General features: G+C 51.5%; 1 protein-coding gene across 1 annotated transcript in view; it reads left to right on the plus strand.

Moving 5' to 3' along the window:
• The first annotated feature begins 35 nt into the window (after nt 1-35).
• The window catches only part of LOC126183942 (lysosomal acid phosphatase-like), a 266,338-nt gene continuing 246,030 nt past the window's right edge, over nt 36-20,343 (plus strand). Inside the window, exon 1 of the mRNA XM_049926291.1 lies at nt 36-335. Within this exon, the coding sequence (XP_049782248.1) occupies nt 36-335 (300 nt within the window). The remainder of the gene's footprint in view (nt 336-20,343) is intronic.

Consider the following 20,343-nt stretch of genomic DNA (forward strand, 5'->3'; position numbering starts at 1 on the left):
TGCTCCCGTCGGCGGCCCCATCCGGCCCCCCACTTATGACGAACCGGCGCCGACTACCTGACACTGACTTGGATGTCTCTTCTGGCGATGTTTCTCGCTCCCAGGAGCGCATGCTCGTGCGCATGCACAAGCTTACACATGGGGGTGACTACCCCGGTCGTGAGGACGACGCCACTGCCGTGCTTGCGTACTGCAGGATCTGGAAGGCTGCTGCACTGCCGGGCACGGGGCGACAGGCGACAGGTGAGCCGGTGGGGGCCTCGCCAGGCGCACAGGCTGCGTCCCTGGCGACGGCGGTCTCACAGGGTGCGCCACAGGGACCGGCCGCGCAAGAGGTCGGTTCGCTCGTGGCTGCCCCTACGGCCCTGCAACATCAAGAACCCGTAGCCACGCCAGTTTCTGCCCCGCCCTGCGCGAAGGACACTACCGCGGTCTGGGCGGGTGCAAAGCCAGCTCAAGAGGCCGCCATGATTACCGACGACGACGACTTGCCAGACGCCAATCTTGCGGAGGCCATTGCTGACGCCGACAGACGTGACGCTGACGCTGCTCGTGCGCTCCGGAAGCGCCGCGCTGACGCGACTGACGACTCTGACGTCCGCTCCCTAGCCTCCGACACTGCTCGGCCGCAGAGGAAGGCCACTAAATCCTCCCGCGCCGCCACTGCCTCTGCGGCCCGTACGGTCGCGCCGACGGTGTGCGCGAGGGAGCAGCGGTCCTCCGCAGGGCCTGCTGCTTTGCGCCAACCTGATGAGGACGGTTTCGTCGCCCCTGCCAGGCGGCACACGGCGCGGGCGGCTGTCCTACAGCCTGCGCTGCCGCTGCCGACCGCCAACGCCTACCAGGACGCGTCTGCTGACGTCCCCGACGACGCCGGGGTTCCGCCCCGACCAGCTGCGCCGCGCCCCCCACCGATTGTGGTCCAATGGGACGGCCCTTATAAGCCGTTCGAGCAGAAGATCACTCGGGTGGCGCCCACTGCCAGCGTCAGGACTGCCGGCAATGATCTTTACCGGCTCTCCACGACGTCTGCTGAGGACTACCGTGCAGTCATGGAGGTCATCTGCAAAGATGGCCTCCATTGCTACACGCACCCGTCGGAACCGCTCAAACTGTTGAAGGTGGTGTTCCGTCGCCTCCCCCTCCAGTTTGGGGCGGATTATCTACGTGAAGAACTGGAGGACATGGGCTTCGGCATCCGCCACACGGGGCTCATGAACTCCCCACGCACCCACCGACCAATGCCGCTGTACCTGGTTGTCCTTGTTGACAACCTGGAAAATCGCAAGATCTTCCAGGTGCGGCGGGTTGGGCGGGTCAACGTCGAAGTGGAGCCACTGCGGGCCAAGGGCAGGAGGGCCCAGTGCTTCTCCTGTCAACGGCTCGACCATGTGTCGCGCTACTGTTCTATGCCGCCCCGCTGTGTCAAGTGCGGGGCCCAGCATCAGAGCAAGGAATGTACACTCCCGCGAGAAGATAAACCGACGTGCTGCAACTGCAGTGGCGCGCACGTTGCGAGCTACCGGGGATGTCCGGCCTTCCAACGTGGCCGCCAGCAGCACCGTGGCCGGGCTGCCCCTTCCCGCAAGGTCCTGTCTGGCACCAGCTTCGCTGATGCCGCCAAGGGGGGGACGCCCGCCCCCTCTACTCAGCGGCCTGCTGCCTCTGATGGCGCTGCGCTGCAGCAGCCTGCCTCGTCCGATGTGGCTGCTGCCCCTGCACCCGCGCCTCCCGCACAGGCTGCCTCCCACCGCCGGCGCCGCCGACGGCCGCGGCGTACCGCCCCTGCGGCGGAACGTCCGGCCACTGATTCCCCGCGACAGCGGTCTGCCCCTCGGGCTGTACCGCAGCAAACGCCGCCTCCTGCGGTCCCACCGCAGCCTGCTGTTCCTGCCTTGGAGGGCGCCCCAGAGGCCCCCCACGGCTCCTGATGCAGCTGAGCTCCGCACGCTTCTGCGTTCGTTGAGCCAGCTGCTCGAACAGCTACCGGTGCTAGTCACCGCCGTCACGTCCGCCCTCCAGGCCGGCGTTGTTCCTGCTGACCGCCATGGAAAATGAGCATGTACATGGGCTCACCGTGAGCGGCTTTAACGCACGCGACTTAGTTCCCCAACAAGGGGAATTCCGACAATTCCTCCGAGATGAGGCGATAGACATCTGTCTCGTCTGCGAGACGTTTCTGAAACCTGGCGTGGCTGTCGGTGTGGCGAACTATCGCTGCTACCGCACCGACCGGCCCACCCATGGCGGAGGCACCGCCATATACACTCCTGGAAATGGAAAAAAGAACACATTGACACCGGTGTGTCAGACCCACCATACTTGCTCCGGACACTGCGAGAGGGCTGTACAAGCAATGATCACACGCACGGCACAGCGGACACACCAGGAACCGCGGTGTTGGCCGTCGAATGGCGCTAGCTGCGCAGCATTTGTGCACCGTCGCCGTCAGTGTCAGCCAGTTTGCCGTGGCATACGGAGCTCCATCGCAGTCTTTAACACTGGTAGCTTGCCGCGACAGCGTGGACGTGAACCGTATGTGCAGTTGACGGACTTTGAGCGAGGGCGTATAGTGGGCATGCGGGAGGCCGGGTGGACGTACCGCCGAATTGCTCAACACGTGGGGCGTGAGGTCTCCACAGTACATCGATGTTGTCGCCAGTGGTCGGCGGAAGGTGCACGTGCCCGTCGACCTGGGACCGGACCGCAGCGACGCACGGATGCACGCCAAGACCGTAGGATCCTACGCAGTGCCGTAGGGGACCGCACCGCCACTTCCCAGCAAATTAGGGACACTGTTGCTCCTGGGGTATCGGCGAGGGCCATTCGCAACCGTCTCCATGAAGCTGGGCTACGGTCCCGCACACCGTTAGGCCGTCTTCAGCTCACGCCCCAACATCGTGCAGCCCGCCTCCAGTGGTGTCGCGACAGGCGTGAATGGAGGGACGAATGGAGACGTGTCGTCTTCAGCGATGAGAGTCGCTTCTGCCTTGGTGCCAATGATGGTCGTATGCGTGTTTGGCGCCGTGCAGGTGAGCGCCACAATCAGGACTGCATACGACCGAGGCACACAGGGCCAACACCCGGCATCATGGTGTGGGGAGCGATCTCCTACACTGGCCGTACACCACTTGTGATCGTCGAGGGGACACTGAATAGTGCACGGTACATCCAAACCGTCATCGAACCCATCGTTCTACCATTCCTAGACCGGCAAGGGAACTTGCTGTTCCAACAGGACAATGCACGTCCGCATGTATCCCGTGCCACCCAACGTGCTCTAGAAGGTGTAAGTCAACTACCCTGATCAGCAAGATCTCCGGATCTGTCCCCCATTGAGCATGTTTGGGACTGGATGAAGCGTCGTCTCACACGGTCTGCACGTCCAGCACGAACGCTGGTCCAACTGAGGCGCCAGGTGGAAATGGCATGGCAAGCCGTTCCACAGGACTACATCCAGCATCTCTACGATCGTCTCCATGGGAGAATAGCAGCCTGTATTGCTGCGAAAGGTGGATATACACTGTACTAGTGCCGACATTGTGCATGCTGTGTTGCCTGTGTCTATGTGCCTGTGGTTCTGTCAGTGGGATCATGTGATGTATCTGACCCCAGGAATGTGTCAATAAAGTTTCCCCTTCCTGGGACAATGAATTCACGGTGTTCTTATTTCAATTTCCAGGAGTGTATGTGAAGAATTCCCTGAAGCACCATGAAGTCCTGCTGCCGCCTCTAGCTGCGGTGGAAGCCACTGGGGTGGCTGTCACCACCACAGCTGGTGTCATTCCCTTCATCGCCGCCTACAGGCCACCGAGGGGCCACCTCCTGGAGGCCGACCTTGATGCCCTACTAACGCTGCGTGGGAAACTGTTCATTGCGGGTGACTTGAATGCCAAGAGCCCGCAGTGGAACTCTCGAGTCACCAACGTCAGCGGGCGACGCCTTCTCCGCATCACTCAACGTCACGGAGCTCTCGTCCTGGGTCCATTTGACCACACATTCTTCCCCAACAGAGGCCAGCCCGACGTGCTCGACGTCGCAGTCCTGAAAGACGTCGGGCACTTTACGTCGGCTACTGTCCGCTGCGCCCTGTCCTCCGACCACCTTCCGGTGGTCTACGACATGGACGTCGTCGGCGCCTCCCTGCCGCCTGCCCGCCGCACCTTCCGCGGAATTGACGAGGCCCGATTCCAAGCCGAACTGCTCGGCCGCTTCGAAGGTGCTCCAGATCCTGCCCTGGAGGGGGCCGAAGCTGCGCTGGCCTTCTTTACGCGGCACACCCTCAGCGCTGCTGCCGCTGCGTCTCCCCGACAGCCGCGGCGGCCCCGCGAGATGTCCCGGCAGCTTCCTCCTCACATCTTGGAGGCTATAACGGCCAAAAACCGACTCTTCCGTGAGTGGCAACTCACCCGTCAGCCTGCGACCAAGCGTCGCCTCAATCGGGCACGACGCGAAATCCGGGCCGCCATCGACCAACACCGAAACCGTGACTGGGCTGGCCTTGTGGCCACCCTAAACACGACTGATGGGAGTGCCTGGCGGACCGCCAAGCGCTTCCTCCGCCGCCATCAGCCTGTTCCTCCGCTCCACGTCGGCGGCGAGGTTGTCTGTGCCCCGGACGCCAAGGCCAACGCCCTCGCAGACGTGTTCGCCGACAACTTCCGCCCGGTCGCGGACGTTTTCGATGCCGAACACGTTCAACTCGTGGAAGACCACCTACCAGTTTTCCTCGCCGCCAGGGCCGCTGACGATGCGATCACACCCATCACAGCTGAAGAAGTTGGACTCCAGCCCCGCCGCCTCAACCCGAGGAAGGCAGGTGGCTCTGATGGTGTCAGAAACCACCTCCTGCGGCTACTGCCGCCGGCACTCCATCAGCCACTAGCGGACACTTTCAACTGTGTTCTCAGCTCCGGGATCTACCCTTCCGCGTGGAAACACGCGGTAGTGGTAGCTATCCCGAAGGCTGGCAAGGATCCGCGTCAGGTGGAGCACTACCGGCCGATCAGCCTGCTCCCGTCCCTCTCTTTGAGAGACTGTACGTGGAGCGGCTGTGGCGCCACGTCACTGCCGCAGGGCTCCTTCCAGCGAAGCAGTTCGGATTCCGGCGGGGCCACTCGACCACGCACCAGCTCCTACGCCTGGTGGAACAGGCGATGAGGGCGCTGGAGTCGCGGGAGTACCTTGGGGCGGTACTCCTCGACGTCTCCAAGGCGTTCGACAGCGTGTGGCACGAGGGCCTCTTGTACAAGCTCCTTGTACATGGGGTCCCGACGTCCCACGCCCTTCTACTGCGGTCCTACCTCGAGGGCCGCACCTTCCACGTCCGGGCCGCCGGCGGCACATGCACCGACCGGCCGATTCGTGCAGGGGTACCGCAGGGGTCGGTTCTCGGCCCCCTGCTGTACACCTTGTACACCGCCGACGCACCGCGGGTGGCGCGCGTGGAGTTGGCTCTTTACGCCGACGACACTGCGCTGTTCACCCGCAGCATGAACGTGGTCGCGATGTGCCGCCGACTCCAACTTGCGTGCGACGTCCTGGGGGCGTGGTCCACCAAGTGGCGTCTCAAATTTAACGCCGCCAAGAGCCAGGCGGTCGTCTTCACTCGGAGACGACTGCCTCCTGCCCTGCCGCCTGTCTCGATCTCGGGAGGCCCCATCCCGTGGTCACCAACAGGCCAATACCTCGGTGTGAAGCTGGACAGGCATCTCACCTGGCTGCCGCACATCAGAGACATCAGGGGGCGGGCGACTGGGCGTCTCCGGGCGCTCTACCCGCTGCTGAACCCCTCGTCCACTCTCCCCCCTCGGCACGGTCTGACCGTGTACTTGGCCCTTGTCCGGCCGGTACTCGAGTATGCCGCCGTGGTGTGGGGGAATGCCGCTCCGTCGCACGTTGCGATGCTCCAGCGTGTCCAGAATCGGGCGCTGCGACTCGCTCTTCACAAGCCACCTCGGTACTCCACGAGGCTGCTTCATGAGGAAGCTGGCGTCCCGTTGCTACGGGATCGCATCAGGCAGTCCGCCAGGGTGTTCTATGCCTCTGCAGAACACTCTGGCAGTCATCTTATACGCGGACTGGGACACCAAGTCCACCGCAGGCCAACCACGCGTTGGCCTGATCTGCTGCGGGAGTAGCTTCTTCCGCAGCCCCTATGACGCTTTCGACGCAGCGTCCGCCGTCACGCGGCCGCTCACATAGGCCAAACCAACAGTGAGGCCATACAATAATTCCTGAGGTCCACACAGGAACAGCAGCTTCGCTGCTTAGCCTGTCCCACTCCTGGTAGATGAAACCAGAGATTTGCAGTGCAGTGCAGTGCAGTGTGCTGTTCACAACGTGCAAGTGTGCTGTAGACAACATGGTTTATTCCTTAGAACAGAGGATTTTTCTGGTGTTTGAATTCCACCGCCTAGAACACAGTGTTGTTGCAACAAGACGAAGTTTTCAACGGAGGTTTAATGTAACCAAAGGACCGAAAAGCGATACAATAAAGTATCTGTTTGAAAAATTTCAACGGACTGGGAACGTGACGGATGAACGTGCTGGAAAGGTAGGGCGACCGCGTACGGCAACCACAGAGGGCAACGCGCAGCTAGTGCAGCAGGTGATCCAACAGCGGCCTCGGGTTTCCGTTCGCCGTGTTGCAGCTGCGGTCCAAATGACGCCAACGTCCACGTATCATCTCATGCACCAGAGTTTACACCTCTATCCATACAAAATTCAAATGCGGCAACCCCTCAGCGCCGCTACCATTGCTGCACGAGAGACATTCGCTAACGATATAGTGCACAGGATTGATGACGGCGATATGCATGTGGGCAGCATTTGGTTTACTGACGAAGCTTATCTTTACCTGGACGGCTTCGTCAATAAACAGAACTGGCGCATATGGGGAACCGAAAAGCCACATGTTGTAGTCCCATCATCCCTGCATCCTCAAAAAGTACTGGTCTGGGCCGCCATTTCTTCCAAAGGAATCATTGGCCCATTTTTCAGATCCGAAACGATTACTGCATCACGCTATCTGGACATTCCTCGTGAATTTGTGGCGGTACAAACTGCCTTAGACGACACTGCGAACACCTCGTGGTTTATGCAAGATGGTGCCCGGCCACATCGCACGGCCGACGTCTTTAATTTCCTGAATGAATATTTCGATGATCGTGTGATTGCTTTGGGCTATCCGAAACATACAGGAGGCGGCGTGGATTGGCCTCCCTATTCGCCAGACATGAACCCCTGTGACTTCTTTCTGTGGGGACACTTGAAAGACCAGGTGTACCGCCAGAATCCAGAAACAATTGAACAGCTGAAGCAGTACATCTCATCTGCATGTGAAACCATTCCGCCAGACACGTTGTCAAAGGTTTCAGGTAATTTCATTCAGAGACTACGCCATATTATTGCTACGCATGTTGGATATGTGGAAAATATCGTACTATAGAGTTTCCCAGACCGCAGCGCCATCTGTTGTTGAAAATTGTAACTAATGTAATTTCGAAAGTTTGTCTGCCTGAAAATGTACTGTTGTCCCAAGCATATTGCAACAAACGGTGTATTTCTATCGCTGCTCGTTTAGTTTTTATTGCCGTTTCAAATATACCGGTCATTTTTGAAACACGCTGTATCTTTATCGGTGTCTGCAGACGGAACTAATGTCGGTAGCTTTTAAGGTAGGGCAGGGAAATTCAAGTACTAAGAGCAATAAGTAAGGACACTCCAGTCAGTATGACACACCACAGCTACTATTTGCTACACAGTTAGTCCTATAAGGTGAAAGAAACGCAAGGGTTTAATATTCTATCGACGAGGAGGTTAAGTTTTTGAACACTTGCCCATATTGGACAAATATGTTAAAAGAGATCGGTCGCGCCATTTTCGAAAGAATTGTACGGGCATTTCCCTTAAGTAATTAAGCGAAATTACGATCAACCTAAATCCGGCTAGCTGAAAGCGGATACATTCTCCTTTTTCGACAGGAGGCGGTTCCTATGTCTCAAACACAGTGCCACCTCACTTGCTAGAATCTAAAATTTAGTGTATTGAGTTAGAAGAATTGTTTGTAAATCACACATTCCCGACAGTGATAGGAGAAAGCTAAATTTTCGCTAATACTCAGCAAGTCCAAACAATGTTAGAAAATGTAGATTCAGCCTCCACTCACTGCACAGTCGCATAGTTTCTGTGTCGACAAACACAAGTGCGTTCTCTCTCCCTGGTCAGACTTCTTTCCATAGTGCTAGATTAAGGCAGCGCAATGCTTAAGACACTGGACTCGCATTCTGGATTAGTGGGGATAGACTCCCTGTGCAGTTATCCTGCATTATAGTTTACTTGGTTCTCCCGCGTCACTTAAGGTGTATGTTGAAATGAGTCCTTGAACAATGGTATGCCAGATTTCCTTCCCCATTCTTGTTCAAACACGCGTATGCTTCATCGCTAATGACAAAGCTATCAGAAAAGAGAAAATTTTCTTTATATTGGTTTTGCAATAATTTGCAAGAGAGACTCTGAAAGAAGGGGTGAGTGACAAATTGTTTTCACTCTCGTTTCTTTCTTTTGGCTAAGAGTCTAAGAACAGAATGACACAACTCTCGATGAATAAACAAAGATGAAGTCTGAATTGTGTCCACTGATAATGGAAGTAACTTTGGTGAATTAGATATCGTGTAAACATGATGTCCTGATGTGATGTGATGTGATGTGATGTACTGTGATGCCAAACTTACTGACCGCGCTAATGGACTTTCAGAGCAGCTTGTGAGCCCATAACAAGCCGGCCGGCTGGTCGATACTCTTTCTCCTCCATGTGATGTAATCCAAACGATTTATGGGCACACAAGAACACACAATCTCGCCGCCCTGCTATAAAGGTACTAGTTCCACAGCTGGTGCAGTGGCGTCTACAAATATTATTCTGGCTTGTGTGATTTAGAATTTCCTCGGTAAACCTTAATTCTGAATAGAAATAAATTCTCTACACAACCTTTGTTGCGTCATCAAGAGGTATTGGAATAATTAAACAAAGTAATGGTCTCAGCTCATAATCATCTCAGTTTTGTCCGATATTACACGTAAACATGTAAAATGATCTGTGTGTGTACGTGCGACAGAGAGAGAGAGAGACAGAGAGAAGAGGGAGAGAGGGATTTCGTACTTGCCAAGCTTTCTTCTGTATGATCTTTGACGGAACTCTGCATAATATACATGTAATGCAAGCTGTCCGACATCTCAATATTGCCTTCGGCGTAGAGCACTACTACATATATACAATACTGGCTGAGTTCCCGACGTTCCCCGGGTATGTATTTATTCTAGTCATCTATTAAGCCATCTCCTTTGCCTCCTGCTCGTTTTCCCTCTGTCCATCTCCTCCTCCCTCTCCAGTTCCATCTACTCCTGCCCTTCTCTCTGTTAAATCAGAGAGATTAGAGCCCACACAGAGGCATACCGACAATCTTTGTTTCCACGAACAATACGTGACTGGAATAGAAGGAATAACCGATAGAGGTATTCAAGGTACCCTCCGCCACACACCGTCAGGTGGCGTGCGGAGTATGGATGTAGATGTAGATGTAGATGTCTTCGTCCCCCTCTCTCTGTTCATCTGCTCCTCCCAAGTCTCTTTCCATCTCTTCGTCTCCCACCTCCCCATGTGCATCACCTCCCCTTCCCTTCCCTTTCTGTGACAATCTTCTTCTCTTCCCTCTCTCTCTGTCCATTTCCTCCTCTTCCCTACCTCTGACGATTTCCTCTTCCCCCCTCTACCTCTTTATCACCTCTTTTCCCATCTCTCTGCCTGTCTCTTCCTCCACATGTCTCTGTCGATTTGCTGCTCTTTCCTTTCTATGTCCATCTTCTCCTCTCGCCTCTCTCTGTCCATTTCCTCCTCCCCTATCGGTGCCCATCTCAGTTTCCTCTTTTATGTACCTATCGCTTGCTTTCACCTTGCCATCTCTCCATCCCTCGTCCTCCCTTCTCTCCACACGTTATCACACTCACCCCACCCCAATAGGAGGCTGGTGGTTCTTACCCCAACAGTATTTCTTTCCAAACTGCAAGTAATATGTGTCGCAAATTTGGTTCATTTCGTTCCAGGAGTTTAGGATGAGCTTTCTGCCCATGACTTTTCATACATGTTTAACATATTTCATGAGTATTTGTACACATATTTTACCAGTATGTCTAGTGAATTTTGCCCAGCAGTTTTTATTTTCATGCAGCCAGGGGCGAAGATAATTTTTTCTTCTCGGGATGGCTGGGGGGGGGGGGGGGAGGAAGGGGGATGGCAGTTCGGTTCAAGTACATAATGTTCATTCAGATCAATATTGCAGAATACCAGCAGCTGAATTTTCATAAACATAAATATTCTGGTATGATGGTGGTAGATAGAAGTCGTATTGCCAGGTTGAGAAGTGTGCAACAAGATCGATGAAACACTTTTATTAAGCACACAAGCACATGGAGTCTTAACTGACATATCAGAATCAAAAGACGCTACTCTCCCCCACCCCAGATAGCCATTCAATACAATACATAGCTTGTATGGACCTCAAAACCCGTCCACTAAAGCAAAATACAGAAGAAAGGTCCCAACAGAACTAGATGCGTACCATCTCGAACTAAACAATATGATATTCATATCTGATGACAAACTACAGTTTCAAATACTGAAATTTATTCCTGTAATTGAACTTAACTGTAGTAGATTTAGGTGTAATATCTAAAGTGATACATGAAAATTTGTGCCGGATCAGTACCCGAACTGAGATTTCTCGCCTATCGCGAGCCGTCGCCTTACCACTGACGCAATCTCAGCGTGCCCCCTGCAACAACCATAACTGCCGTATGTCACACACCTACCTATTTCTTCTCATAAACTACTGGCCATTAAAATTGCTACACCACGAAGATGACGTGCTACAGACGCGAAATTTAACCGACAGGAAGAAGATGCTGTGATATGCAAACGATTAGCTTTTCAGAGCATTCACACAAGGTTGGCGCCGGTGGCGACACCTACAACGTGCTGACATGAGGAAAGTTTCCAACCGATTTCTCCTACACAAACAGCAGTTGACCGGCGTTGCCTAGTGAAACGTTGTTGTGATGCCTCGTGTAAGGAGGAGAAATGCGTACCATCACGTTTCCGACTTTGATAAAGTTCGGATTGTAGCCTATTGCGATTGCGGTTTATCGTATCGCGACATTGCTGCTCGCGTTGGTCGATATCTAATGACAGTTAGCACAATATGGAATCGGTGGGTTCAGGAGGGTAATACGGAACGCTGTGCTGGATCCCAACGGCCTCGTATTACTAGCAGTCGAGATGACAGGCATCTTATCCGCATGGCTGTAACGGATCGTGCAGCCACGTCTCGATCAGTGAGTCAACAGATGGGGACGTTCGCAAGACAACAACCATCTGCACGAACAGTTCGACGACGTTTGTAGCAGCATGGACTATCAGCTCGGAGACCATGGCTACGGTTACTCTTGACGCTGCGTCACAGACAGGAGAGCCTGCGATGGTGTACTCAACGACGAACCTGAGTGCACGAATGGCAAAACGACATTTTTCGGATGAATGTAGGTTCTGTTTACAGCATCATGATGGTCGCATCCGTGTTTGGCGACATCGCGGTGAACGCACATTGGAAGCGCGTATTCGTCATCGCCATACTGGCGTATCATCCGGCGTGATGGTATGGGGTGACATTGGTTACACGTCTCGGTCATCTCTTGTTCGCACTGACGGCACTATGAACAGTGGGCGTTACATTTCAGATGGTTTGCCATCCGTGGATCTACCCTTCATTCGATCCCTGCGAAACCCTACATTTCAGCAGGATAATGCACGACCGCATGTTGCAGGTCCTGTACGGGCCTTTCTGGATACAGAAAATGTTCGACTGCTGGCCTGGCCAGCACATTCTCCAGATCTCCCACCAATTGAAAACGTCTGGTCAATGGTGGCCGAGCAACTGGCTCATCACAATACGCCAGTCACTACTCTTGATGAACTGTGGTATCGTGTTGACGCTGCATGGGCAGCTGTACCTGAACACGCCATCCAAGCTCTGTTTGACTCAATGCCCAGGCGTATCAAGGCCGTTATTACGGCCAGAGGCGGTTGTTCTGGGTACTGATTTCTCTGGATCTATGCATCCAAATTGCGTGAAAATGTAATCACATGTCAGTTCTAGTATAATATATTTGTCCAATGAATACCCGTTTGTCATTTTCATTTCTTCTTGGTGTAGCAATTTTAATGGTCAGTAATGTATATTTTTGAATCATTTACACACCCTCGCACATCTTGTGATAACCTTGCAGATTTTTAGAATCAAGAGAACGAAAAGTCATACACTACCATTGTTATTTTCGTCACAGGCCCGTCTTCGCTTTATGTATAGGATGAATCAAAAATGGCTCTAAGCACTATGAAACTTAACATCAGAGGTCATCAGTCCCCTAGACTTAGAACTACTTAAACCTAGCTAACCTAAGGACATCTCACACATCCATGCCGAAGCAGGATTCGACCCTGCGACCGTAGCAGCCTCGTGGTTCCGGACTGAAGCGCCTAGAACCGCTCTGCCACAACGGCCCTCGTGTTGTAGGTTACGATAATTTTCGTCGTGTTTCAGTGCCTTATTCTACAGTACTGTCAACCCTGGGTACGTATTATGGTGTTTTACCTTCTTCCAATCACGAATTCACTTATGTGTTTACTGTTATTGCGCTGTTTGTACTTATAAATGGTGTAGTACATTTACATTTTCTATCTTCCAGCACTTATTACCAATAGAAGCCTACTAATTGACAAGTGAAATGGCAGATATGATATTCTGCTATGGTTTAGCAAACGGACGTAGCCTGGGAGCCCATGCCCTCTAATTCTTGAACAATTGCTGTACCCATTTATGTACAGCACTTTCCGTTCGGGCCATAAGGCCACAGGATCATCATTGCAGACGGCGGTTCTGTCAATGGCTGTTGGAGAATTGTGCCACAGATCCCCTGTTCACATTCAAGATGGATTGGTCGGGAATGGGGGAGTGGGCCTGGGGGAGGGGGGGGGGAGAATAGGGGAAGCACACCTTGGCCTGCCTGTTCCCAGTCCCCTAAACTTTTGGTCATGGGGACACTGGTCAGAAGGGGCGGGGCTTGGGGTAGGAGGGGGGGGGGGGGGGAGAGGGGAAGCACACCTTGGTCTGCTCGTTCCCAAATATCAGTCCCCTAAGCTTTTGGTTATGGGGACACTTGGAGGAATTGGTCTACACCACGCCAGTCGACGACGTGCGAACAGCACACGGTCGCGTCTTCAATGCGTGCCAGCAAGCATAACAAGAACCGCGTATACTTCAAAGGATGCGTAATTCCTTACGCCGAAGGGCAGAGGAGTCCATTGTCATGAATGGACGCCACATTGAACACCTCCCGTACACCTCAGATAGTATGCATTTCCAGATCTACTTTTATTGGTATTAAGTTTTCTTGCTTCGGTGTGTACTGCCACCTCTCAAGGTACTCGACACTTTCGTTTGAACACACTGTATTTATGCAAGCAAAATCTCATTTTTTATGTTTCTGCCGCCATAATGGCACACTTGCCCGTCGTGAACTTTGTAGAAAATCACAACCTACTAGCTGCAGGCAAGGGCGGTGTAGCGCGGGCGCGTCCTGTTTAACAGGGACGATGCCGTAGCAGCCTTAACGCACTCGTACGTGGGATATGTTATACATGTGGTCTAGTAGTAAAATACGAATTTAATGAAAGATACAAATATTTTCTAATAAATTATTGAATGGCTGGATTCTGACGCAATGAACACTAAAAAACTGAACTAAACTCCATCCGAACAGGCCTTGGAATACCGTGTCATCATCAGCTCACAGGCGTCACTGTGGATATGGAGGGGCATGTGGCCAACACACCGCTCTCCCGACCGTACGTCAGTTTACGAGACGGAAGCCACTACTTCTCAATCAAGTAGCTCATCAGTTTGCCTCAGAAGTGCTGAGTGCACCCCGCTTGCCAACAGCACTCGGCAGACCGGATGGCCACCCATCCAAGCGCTAACCTAGGCTGACAGCAGTTTTATCACTGCGGCAAGGCTGTTGTCCAGTGAACACTAAAGCTACACTTAAATTTTTTTCAATACCGGCCATGACCTGAAGTCGTACATGAAGCGTCCCTACACCATAACGCCTTAAGTAACACAGATGTGCTTCTCCTAAACATTAGAAGAACGGTAACTCTTTCCAGGTCGGCACAGTACTAGCCGATGACTGTCAGACGGGGTGGTGTAGAGACGCGATTCGTAGTTGAAGACATGCGACACCATTCAGCAGTAGTAATGGCTTCCCGGTCACGGTACCAAATCAAGCGTAGTCGTTTGTGTTGCGGTGTTAAAGACAGCCGGGCTCCCCTAGCCCAGGTGCTTCCAGTCTCCGACCAGCGATGCACGATGAGACAAAATATTGCAGGGAATCCATAACCTGATCTCGAATGGCAGACGCAGATGTGCCGGGGCTACGACGTTCTTAATGCACAATTCGGATATTCTCCCTCGTGGCGGTCAGACTTCGTCGGCTGGAATCTTGACGACGAGGATGCTTGCCCTCACGTTTCCGTGCGGTCCAACATTGGGCCACTGTCACACCCGAATGCCCCACAAATCTGGATTCTATCTGTATGACCAGCCAGACAAACGCATACCTACAACGAGGCCACTTTCAAATTCTGACAGCTGCTGTGACGCTCTCTTACACGACTACGTGGCATCTCCGTGTTCTTCATAGTAATCTCTCAAAACATGATACAGTTCACGCCCCTTATACAGGGTGATTCACGAAGATATGCAAATATTTTGCTACATTACTCAATAAGTAAAACTAAAAAAAAGGTTCATATAAACATAGGTCCGCAAATGTTTAGTTGCGGAGTTACGGCTAATAAAACATTTTGAACGAAATTTAGCAACTTCGCTAACATGAAGCCATCGCAAAACTGTACGAGTTTAAAGTCAAGCACGGTTTCCATTTATTTTGTTGTCATTGGTCTGGTGAATCTAATAAACCATGTCCCAGAAGTGTATCTGCAGTAGTTTTCCAGAACATCCAGAGAAGCAAAGATTATTGTACACTATGTGATCTAAAGTATCTGGACACCTGGCTGAAAATGATTTACTAGTTCGTGGCGCTGTCCATCGGTAATGCTGGAATTCAATATGGTGTTGGCCCATCCTTAGCCTTGATGACAGCTTCCACTCTCGCAGGCATACGTTCAATCAGGTGCTGGAAGATCTCTTGGGGAATGGCAGCCCATTCTTCATGGAGTGATGCACTGAGGAGAGGTATCGATGTCGGTCGGTGAGACCTGGCACGAAGTCGGCGTTCCAAAACATCCCAGTGGTGTTCTATGGGATTTCGGCGAAGTCTCTGTGCAGGCCAGTCCATTACAGAGATGTTACTGTCGTGTAACCACTCCGCCACAGGCCGTGCATTATTAACAGGTGCTTGATTGTCTTTCGTGTTTAAAGATGCAATCTCCATTCCCGAATTGCTCTTCAAGAGTGGGAAACAAGAAGGTGTTTAAAACATCAATGTAGACCTTTACTGTGATAGTGCCACGCAAAACACCAAAGGGTTCAAGGCCCCTCCAAGAAAAACACGAGCACACCGTAACACCACCGCCTCCGAATTTTACTTTTGGCACTACATAGGCTGGCAGATGACGTTCACCGGGGCATTCGCCATACCCACACCCTGCCATCGGTCGCCGCATTGTGTACTGCGATTCGTCACTCCACACAACGTTTTTCGACTGTTCAGTCGTCCAATGTTTACGCTCCTTACATCAAGTGAGGCGTTGTTTGGCATTTACCGGCGTGATGTGTGGCTTATGAGCAGCTGCTCGACCATGATATCCAAGTATTCTCACCTCCTGCCTAACTGTCATAGTATTTGCAGTGGATCCTGATGCAACTTGGGATTCCTGTGTGAAGGTCTGGATAGATGTCTGCATATTGCACATAATGACCCTCTTCAACTGTCGGCGGTCTCTGTCAATCAACAGATGAGGTCGGCCTGTACGCTTTTGTGCTGTAGGTGTCCCTTCACGTTTCCACTTCACTATCACATCGGAAACAGTGGAGCTAGGGATGTTTAGGAGTGGGGAAATGTCACGTACACACGTATGGCACAAGTGACACCCAGTCACATGACCGCGTTCAAAGTCCGTGAGTTCCACGGAGCGCCCCAGTCTGCTCTCTCGCGATGTGTAATGACTACTGAGGAAGCTGATACGGAGTAACTGGCAGTAGATGGCAGCACAATTCATCTAGTATGAAGAACATATGTTTTTCGGGGTGTCCGGATACTTTTGATCGCACAGTTTACGTCATGCCTTAGCACTCTTTCCTGCCATGGTAATTGATAATGTTGAGTCTGATTTACTTCTCTTGCTGACTCACCATGTTGTGGATGTGATATATCGTTGTACAGAATGGTTCCGTATTCGAATGGAGAGCCTGCCGAAATGGTATTTACTTGTGGAGAGGAAAATGGCAATGGACAGTGAGCAGCGAGGTTGTATCAGGAGACTTATCCCTGCTGACAACAACCACAGAATTCAATGTTTGCAAGAGTGTTCGGCCGTTTGTCTGAGACAGGGTCGTTTCAGGAAGCAGGAAACCATGAAGGACGTACCCGAAATATTCGGACACCATACTTGGAGGAAAATGTGATTAACACCAAGGAATGCGACCGCCGAGTCAGTACCGGGAAGTTGCCCCGCCAGAACAGGGTAAGCCAGACGACAGTGTGGAACTTTCTCCATGACAATTGTTACTGCCTTAACGGGTTACTACCTTATCGTTTACAGAGTGTGCAGGCCTTATTAGCGACAGACTTACCACATCGGAAGCAGTTTTGTCACTGATTTCTTCGCCAGGCACCCATGATTCCGGGATTTGTGTCATCAAAGCCACATTTACGAGGAGTGGTATCTTCGACATTCATAACAGTCATTTGTGGCATAGTATGCGGAATCTCCGTGGTATGGTGAAAGGGAATCATCAGCCGGAACGAGTGAGCTGGGATAATTGGCGACCGTATTTTGGGAGCAGTCTTCCTTCCACGTCGCATAACCGGCCGGAACTATGGGCGTTTCTTACGTGTGACTTTGCCTCCCCTGCTGGAAGAATTGCCATTGATGATTTGAAGGGTTGTGTGGGTGCTACATGACGGTTCTCCAGTCCACTTCGCCATTAACCTCCGGGCGCATCTTAATCTTGTCTTCCCTGGTCGATGGATCGGACGAGGGATTCCAGTTACACGGCCTGCTCGTTCACCGGCTCTTAACCCATGCGATTTCTCGTTATAGGGCCATCTCAAAAGAATCGCATATGCAGAGCCCGTTTAAGATGTGGAGACACTGGAGCAGCGTATTCATGCTGCATTTGAAACTGTTTGGATGCAGTCTGGACAATGTGAACGTGTGAGACAGAACTTGCTTCGGCGTGGACACGTATACTTTGAGGAACACGGAAACCATTTTCAACACATGCCGTAACTGTGGCTGCGTGGTACAGCATGTATTAGACCACAGAGGGCCATAGACACGGGTTCACAGGTAGATGCTGTGTTTCTTGACTTGCGCAAGGCGTTCGATACAGTTCCCCACAGTCGTTTAATGAGCAAAGTAAGAGCATATGGACTATCAGACCAATCGTGTGATTGGATTGAAGAGTTCCTGGATAACAGAACGCAGCATGTCATTCTCAATGGAGAGAAGTCTTCCGGAGTAAGAGTGATTTCAGGTGCGCCGCAGGGGAGTGTCATAGGTCTTTTGCTATTCACAATATAGATAAATGACCTTGTGGATGACATCGGAAGTTCACTGAGGCTTTTTTCAGATGATGCTGTGGTGTATCGAGAGGTTGTAACAATGGAAAATTGTACTGAAATGCAGGAGGATCTGCAGAGAATTAACGCATGGTGCAGGGAATGGCAATTGAATCTCTATGTAGACAAGTGTAATGTGCTGCGAATACATAGAAAGATAATTCCCTTATCATTTAGCTACAAAATAGCAGGTTAGCAACTGGAAGCAGTTAATTCCATAAATTATCTGGGAGTACGCATTAGGAGTGATTTAAAATGGAATGATCATATAAAGTTGATCGTCGGTAAAGCAGATGCCAGACTGAGATTCATTGGAAGAATCCTAAGGAAATGCAATCCGAAAACAAAGGAGGTAGGTTACAGTACGCTTGTTCGCCCACTGCTTGACTACTGCTCAGCAGTATGGGATCCGTACCAGATAGGGTTGATAGAAGAGATAGAGAAGATCCTACGGAGAGCAGCGCGCTTCGTTACAGGATCATTTAGTAATCGCGAAAGCGTTACGGAGATGATAGATGAACTCCAGTGGAAGACTCTGCAGCAGAGACGCTCAGTAGCTCGGTACGGGCTTTTGTTAAAGTTTCGAGAACATACCTTCACCGAAGAGTCAAGCAGTATATTGCTCCCTCCTACGCATATCTCGCGAAGAGAACATGAGGATGAAATCAGAGAGATTAGAGCCCACACAGAGCATACCGACAATCCTTCTTTCCACGAACAATACGAGACTGGAATAGAAGGGAGAACCGATAGAGGTACTCAGGGTACCCTCCGCCACACACCGTCAGGTGGCTTGCGGAGTATGGATGTAGATGTAGATGTGGAATCTCTGTAATAATGTATGACTGAATAAATGGTCTCCAGCATGGAAACCATGCATTTCCGGACATAAGTTCAGTAGACCTTTTTTGCTCCGTATCCTCTCATCGATAAAGTTCTAGAGTTTGTACACTGTGGAAAAATTCACTCTGTAGAAACGTAGCGCAGGGTGTCTCAGACGTCAGCGGGGGGCTGGTGCCGACCGCACGTGGTCCCATCCAGCTTGTAAGTAGGCTGTTTAGGTTTTTATATAGGTAACGCCAAGTAGCGCTCTGTAGGAAAATCACTGGCTGTGCTGTGTGCAGTCTGTGGCTGGTTTGCATTGTTGTTTGCTATTGTAGTGTTGGGCAGCTGGATGTGAACAGCGCGTAGCGTTGCGCAGTTGACGGTGAGCCGCCAGCAGTGGTGGATGTGGGGAGAGAAATGGCGGAGTTTTGAGAGCCGATGATCTGGACGTGTGTCCATCAGAGACAGTAAATTTGTAAGACTGGATGTCATGAACTGCTATATATTATGACTTTTGAACACTATTAAGGTAAATACATTGTTTTTCTCTATCAAAATCTTTCATTTGCTAACTATGTCTATCAGTAGTTAGTGCCTTCAGTAGTTAGAATCTTTTCTTTAGCTAGCAGTAGTGGCGCTCGCTGCATTGCAGTAGTTCGAGTAACGAAGATTTTTGTGAGGGTAGTGATTTGTGAAAGGAATAGGTTAATGTTAGTCAGGGCCATTCTTTTGTAGGGATTTTTGAAAGTCAGATTGCGTTGCGCTAAAAATATTGTGTGTCAGTTTAGTGATGATCAGAATAAGTAAAGAGCGAAATGTCTGAGTACGTGCAAATAACATAAGGGGATAGCCAGCACTACTTTTTCTAATGGGACGTTTCAAGCTGAGCGGGGTGACGTAAAAATCGTGCGAAGGTAATTGGCGAGGAAGGTGGGGTATCGCAGTCGGTGTTCCATTTCATTGCCGGCGGTTCGTAAGTAGTGCCAGAAGTCAAGGCGTGATTTATCACCGTCATTATGCAGGTAAGTGATCGTCCTTCCCTTGACCCATACAAGAGCGTTACTCTTGATGGCGGGGATATGAGTGTCCTCAGGATGGATGAAAGTCCTTGGGTCAAACGAATCCGACGGAACGCGGAGTTACCAGGCAGCGAACTGTCGACCCAGTTTGCAGAAGTCATTGGTGGCAGCACAAATCAGGTGGCAGTCATCATCGTCCACGAGGTATACCCTACAATCCGATTGCGTGAAGACATGGATTTGTGGCGCATTTTGTACAAACAACAAGATAACATGTTGGAGGGAAGTAAACGCTGGTGGCCATGGCGCCAAACCGTGGACCACCACGTCGATGGATGTTTGAGTTCCACGTTGTTGAGAGATACGCAGCGCAGTAGTGGAGTGTAGAGACCTGTGGTTTGAGGAAAGCCCGTCTTAGATAAGTGAGTGAGAGCGTTACTGAAGTCGATGATGAAGTCAGAAATGTGTGCCATATAGGGCTGATGTGCCTACTGACACCGGCGGTGATATGGTTGTGGGCATAAAGATATCCACCAAGCTATCACGTAAGGGAGGTGCCCGTCACAAACCTGATGGTCAC

Source organism: Schistocerca cancellata, chromosome 4 (genome assembly GCF_023864275.1).
Source record: "Schistocerca cancellata isolate TAMUIC-IGC-003103 chromosome 4, iqSchCanc2.1, whole genome shotgun sequence".
NCBI lineage: Eukaryota > Metazoa > Arthropoda > Insecta > Orthoptera > Acrididae > Schistocerca > Schistocerca cancellata.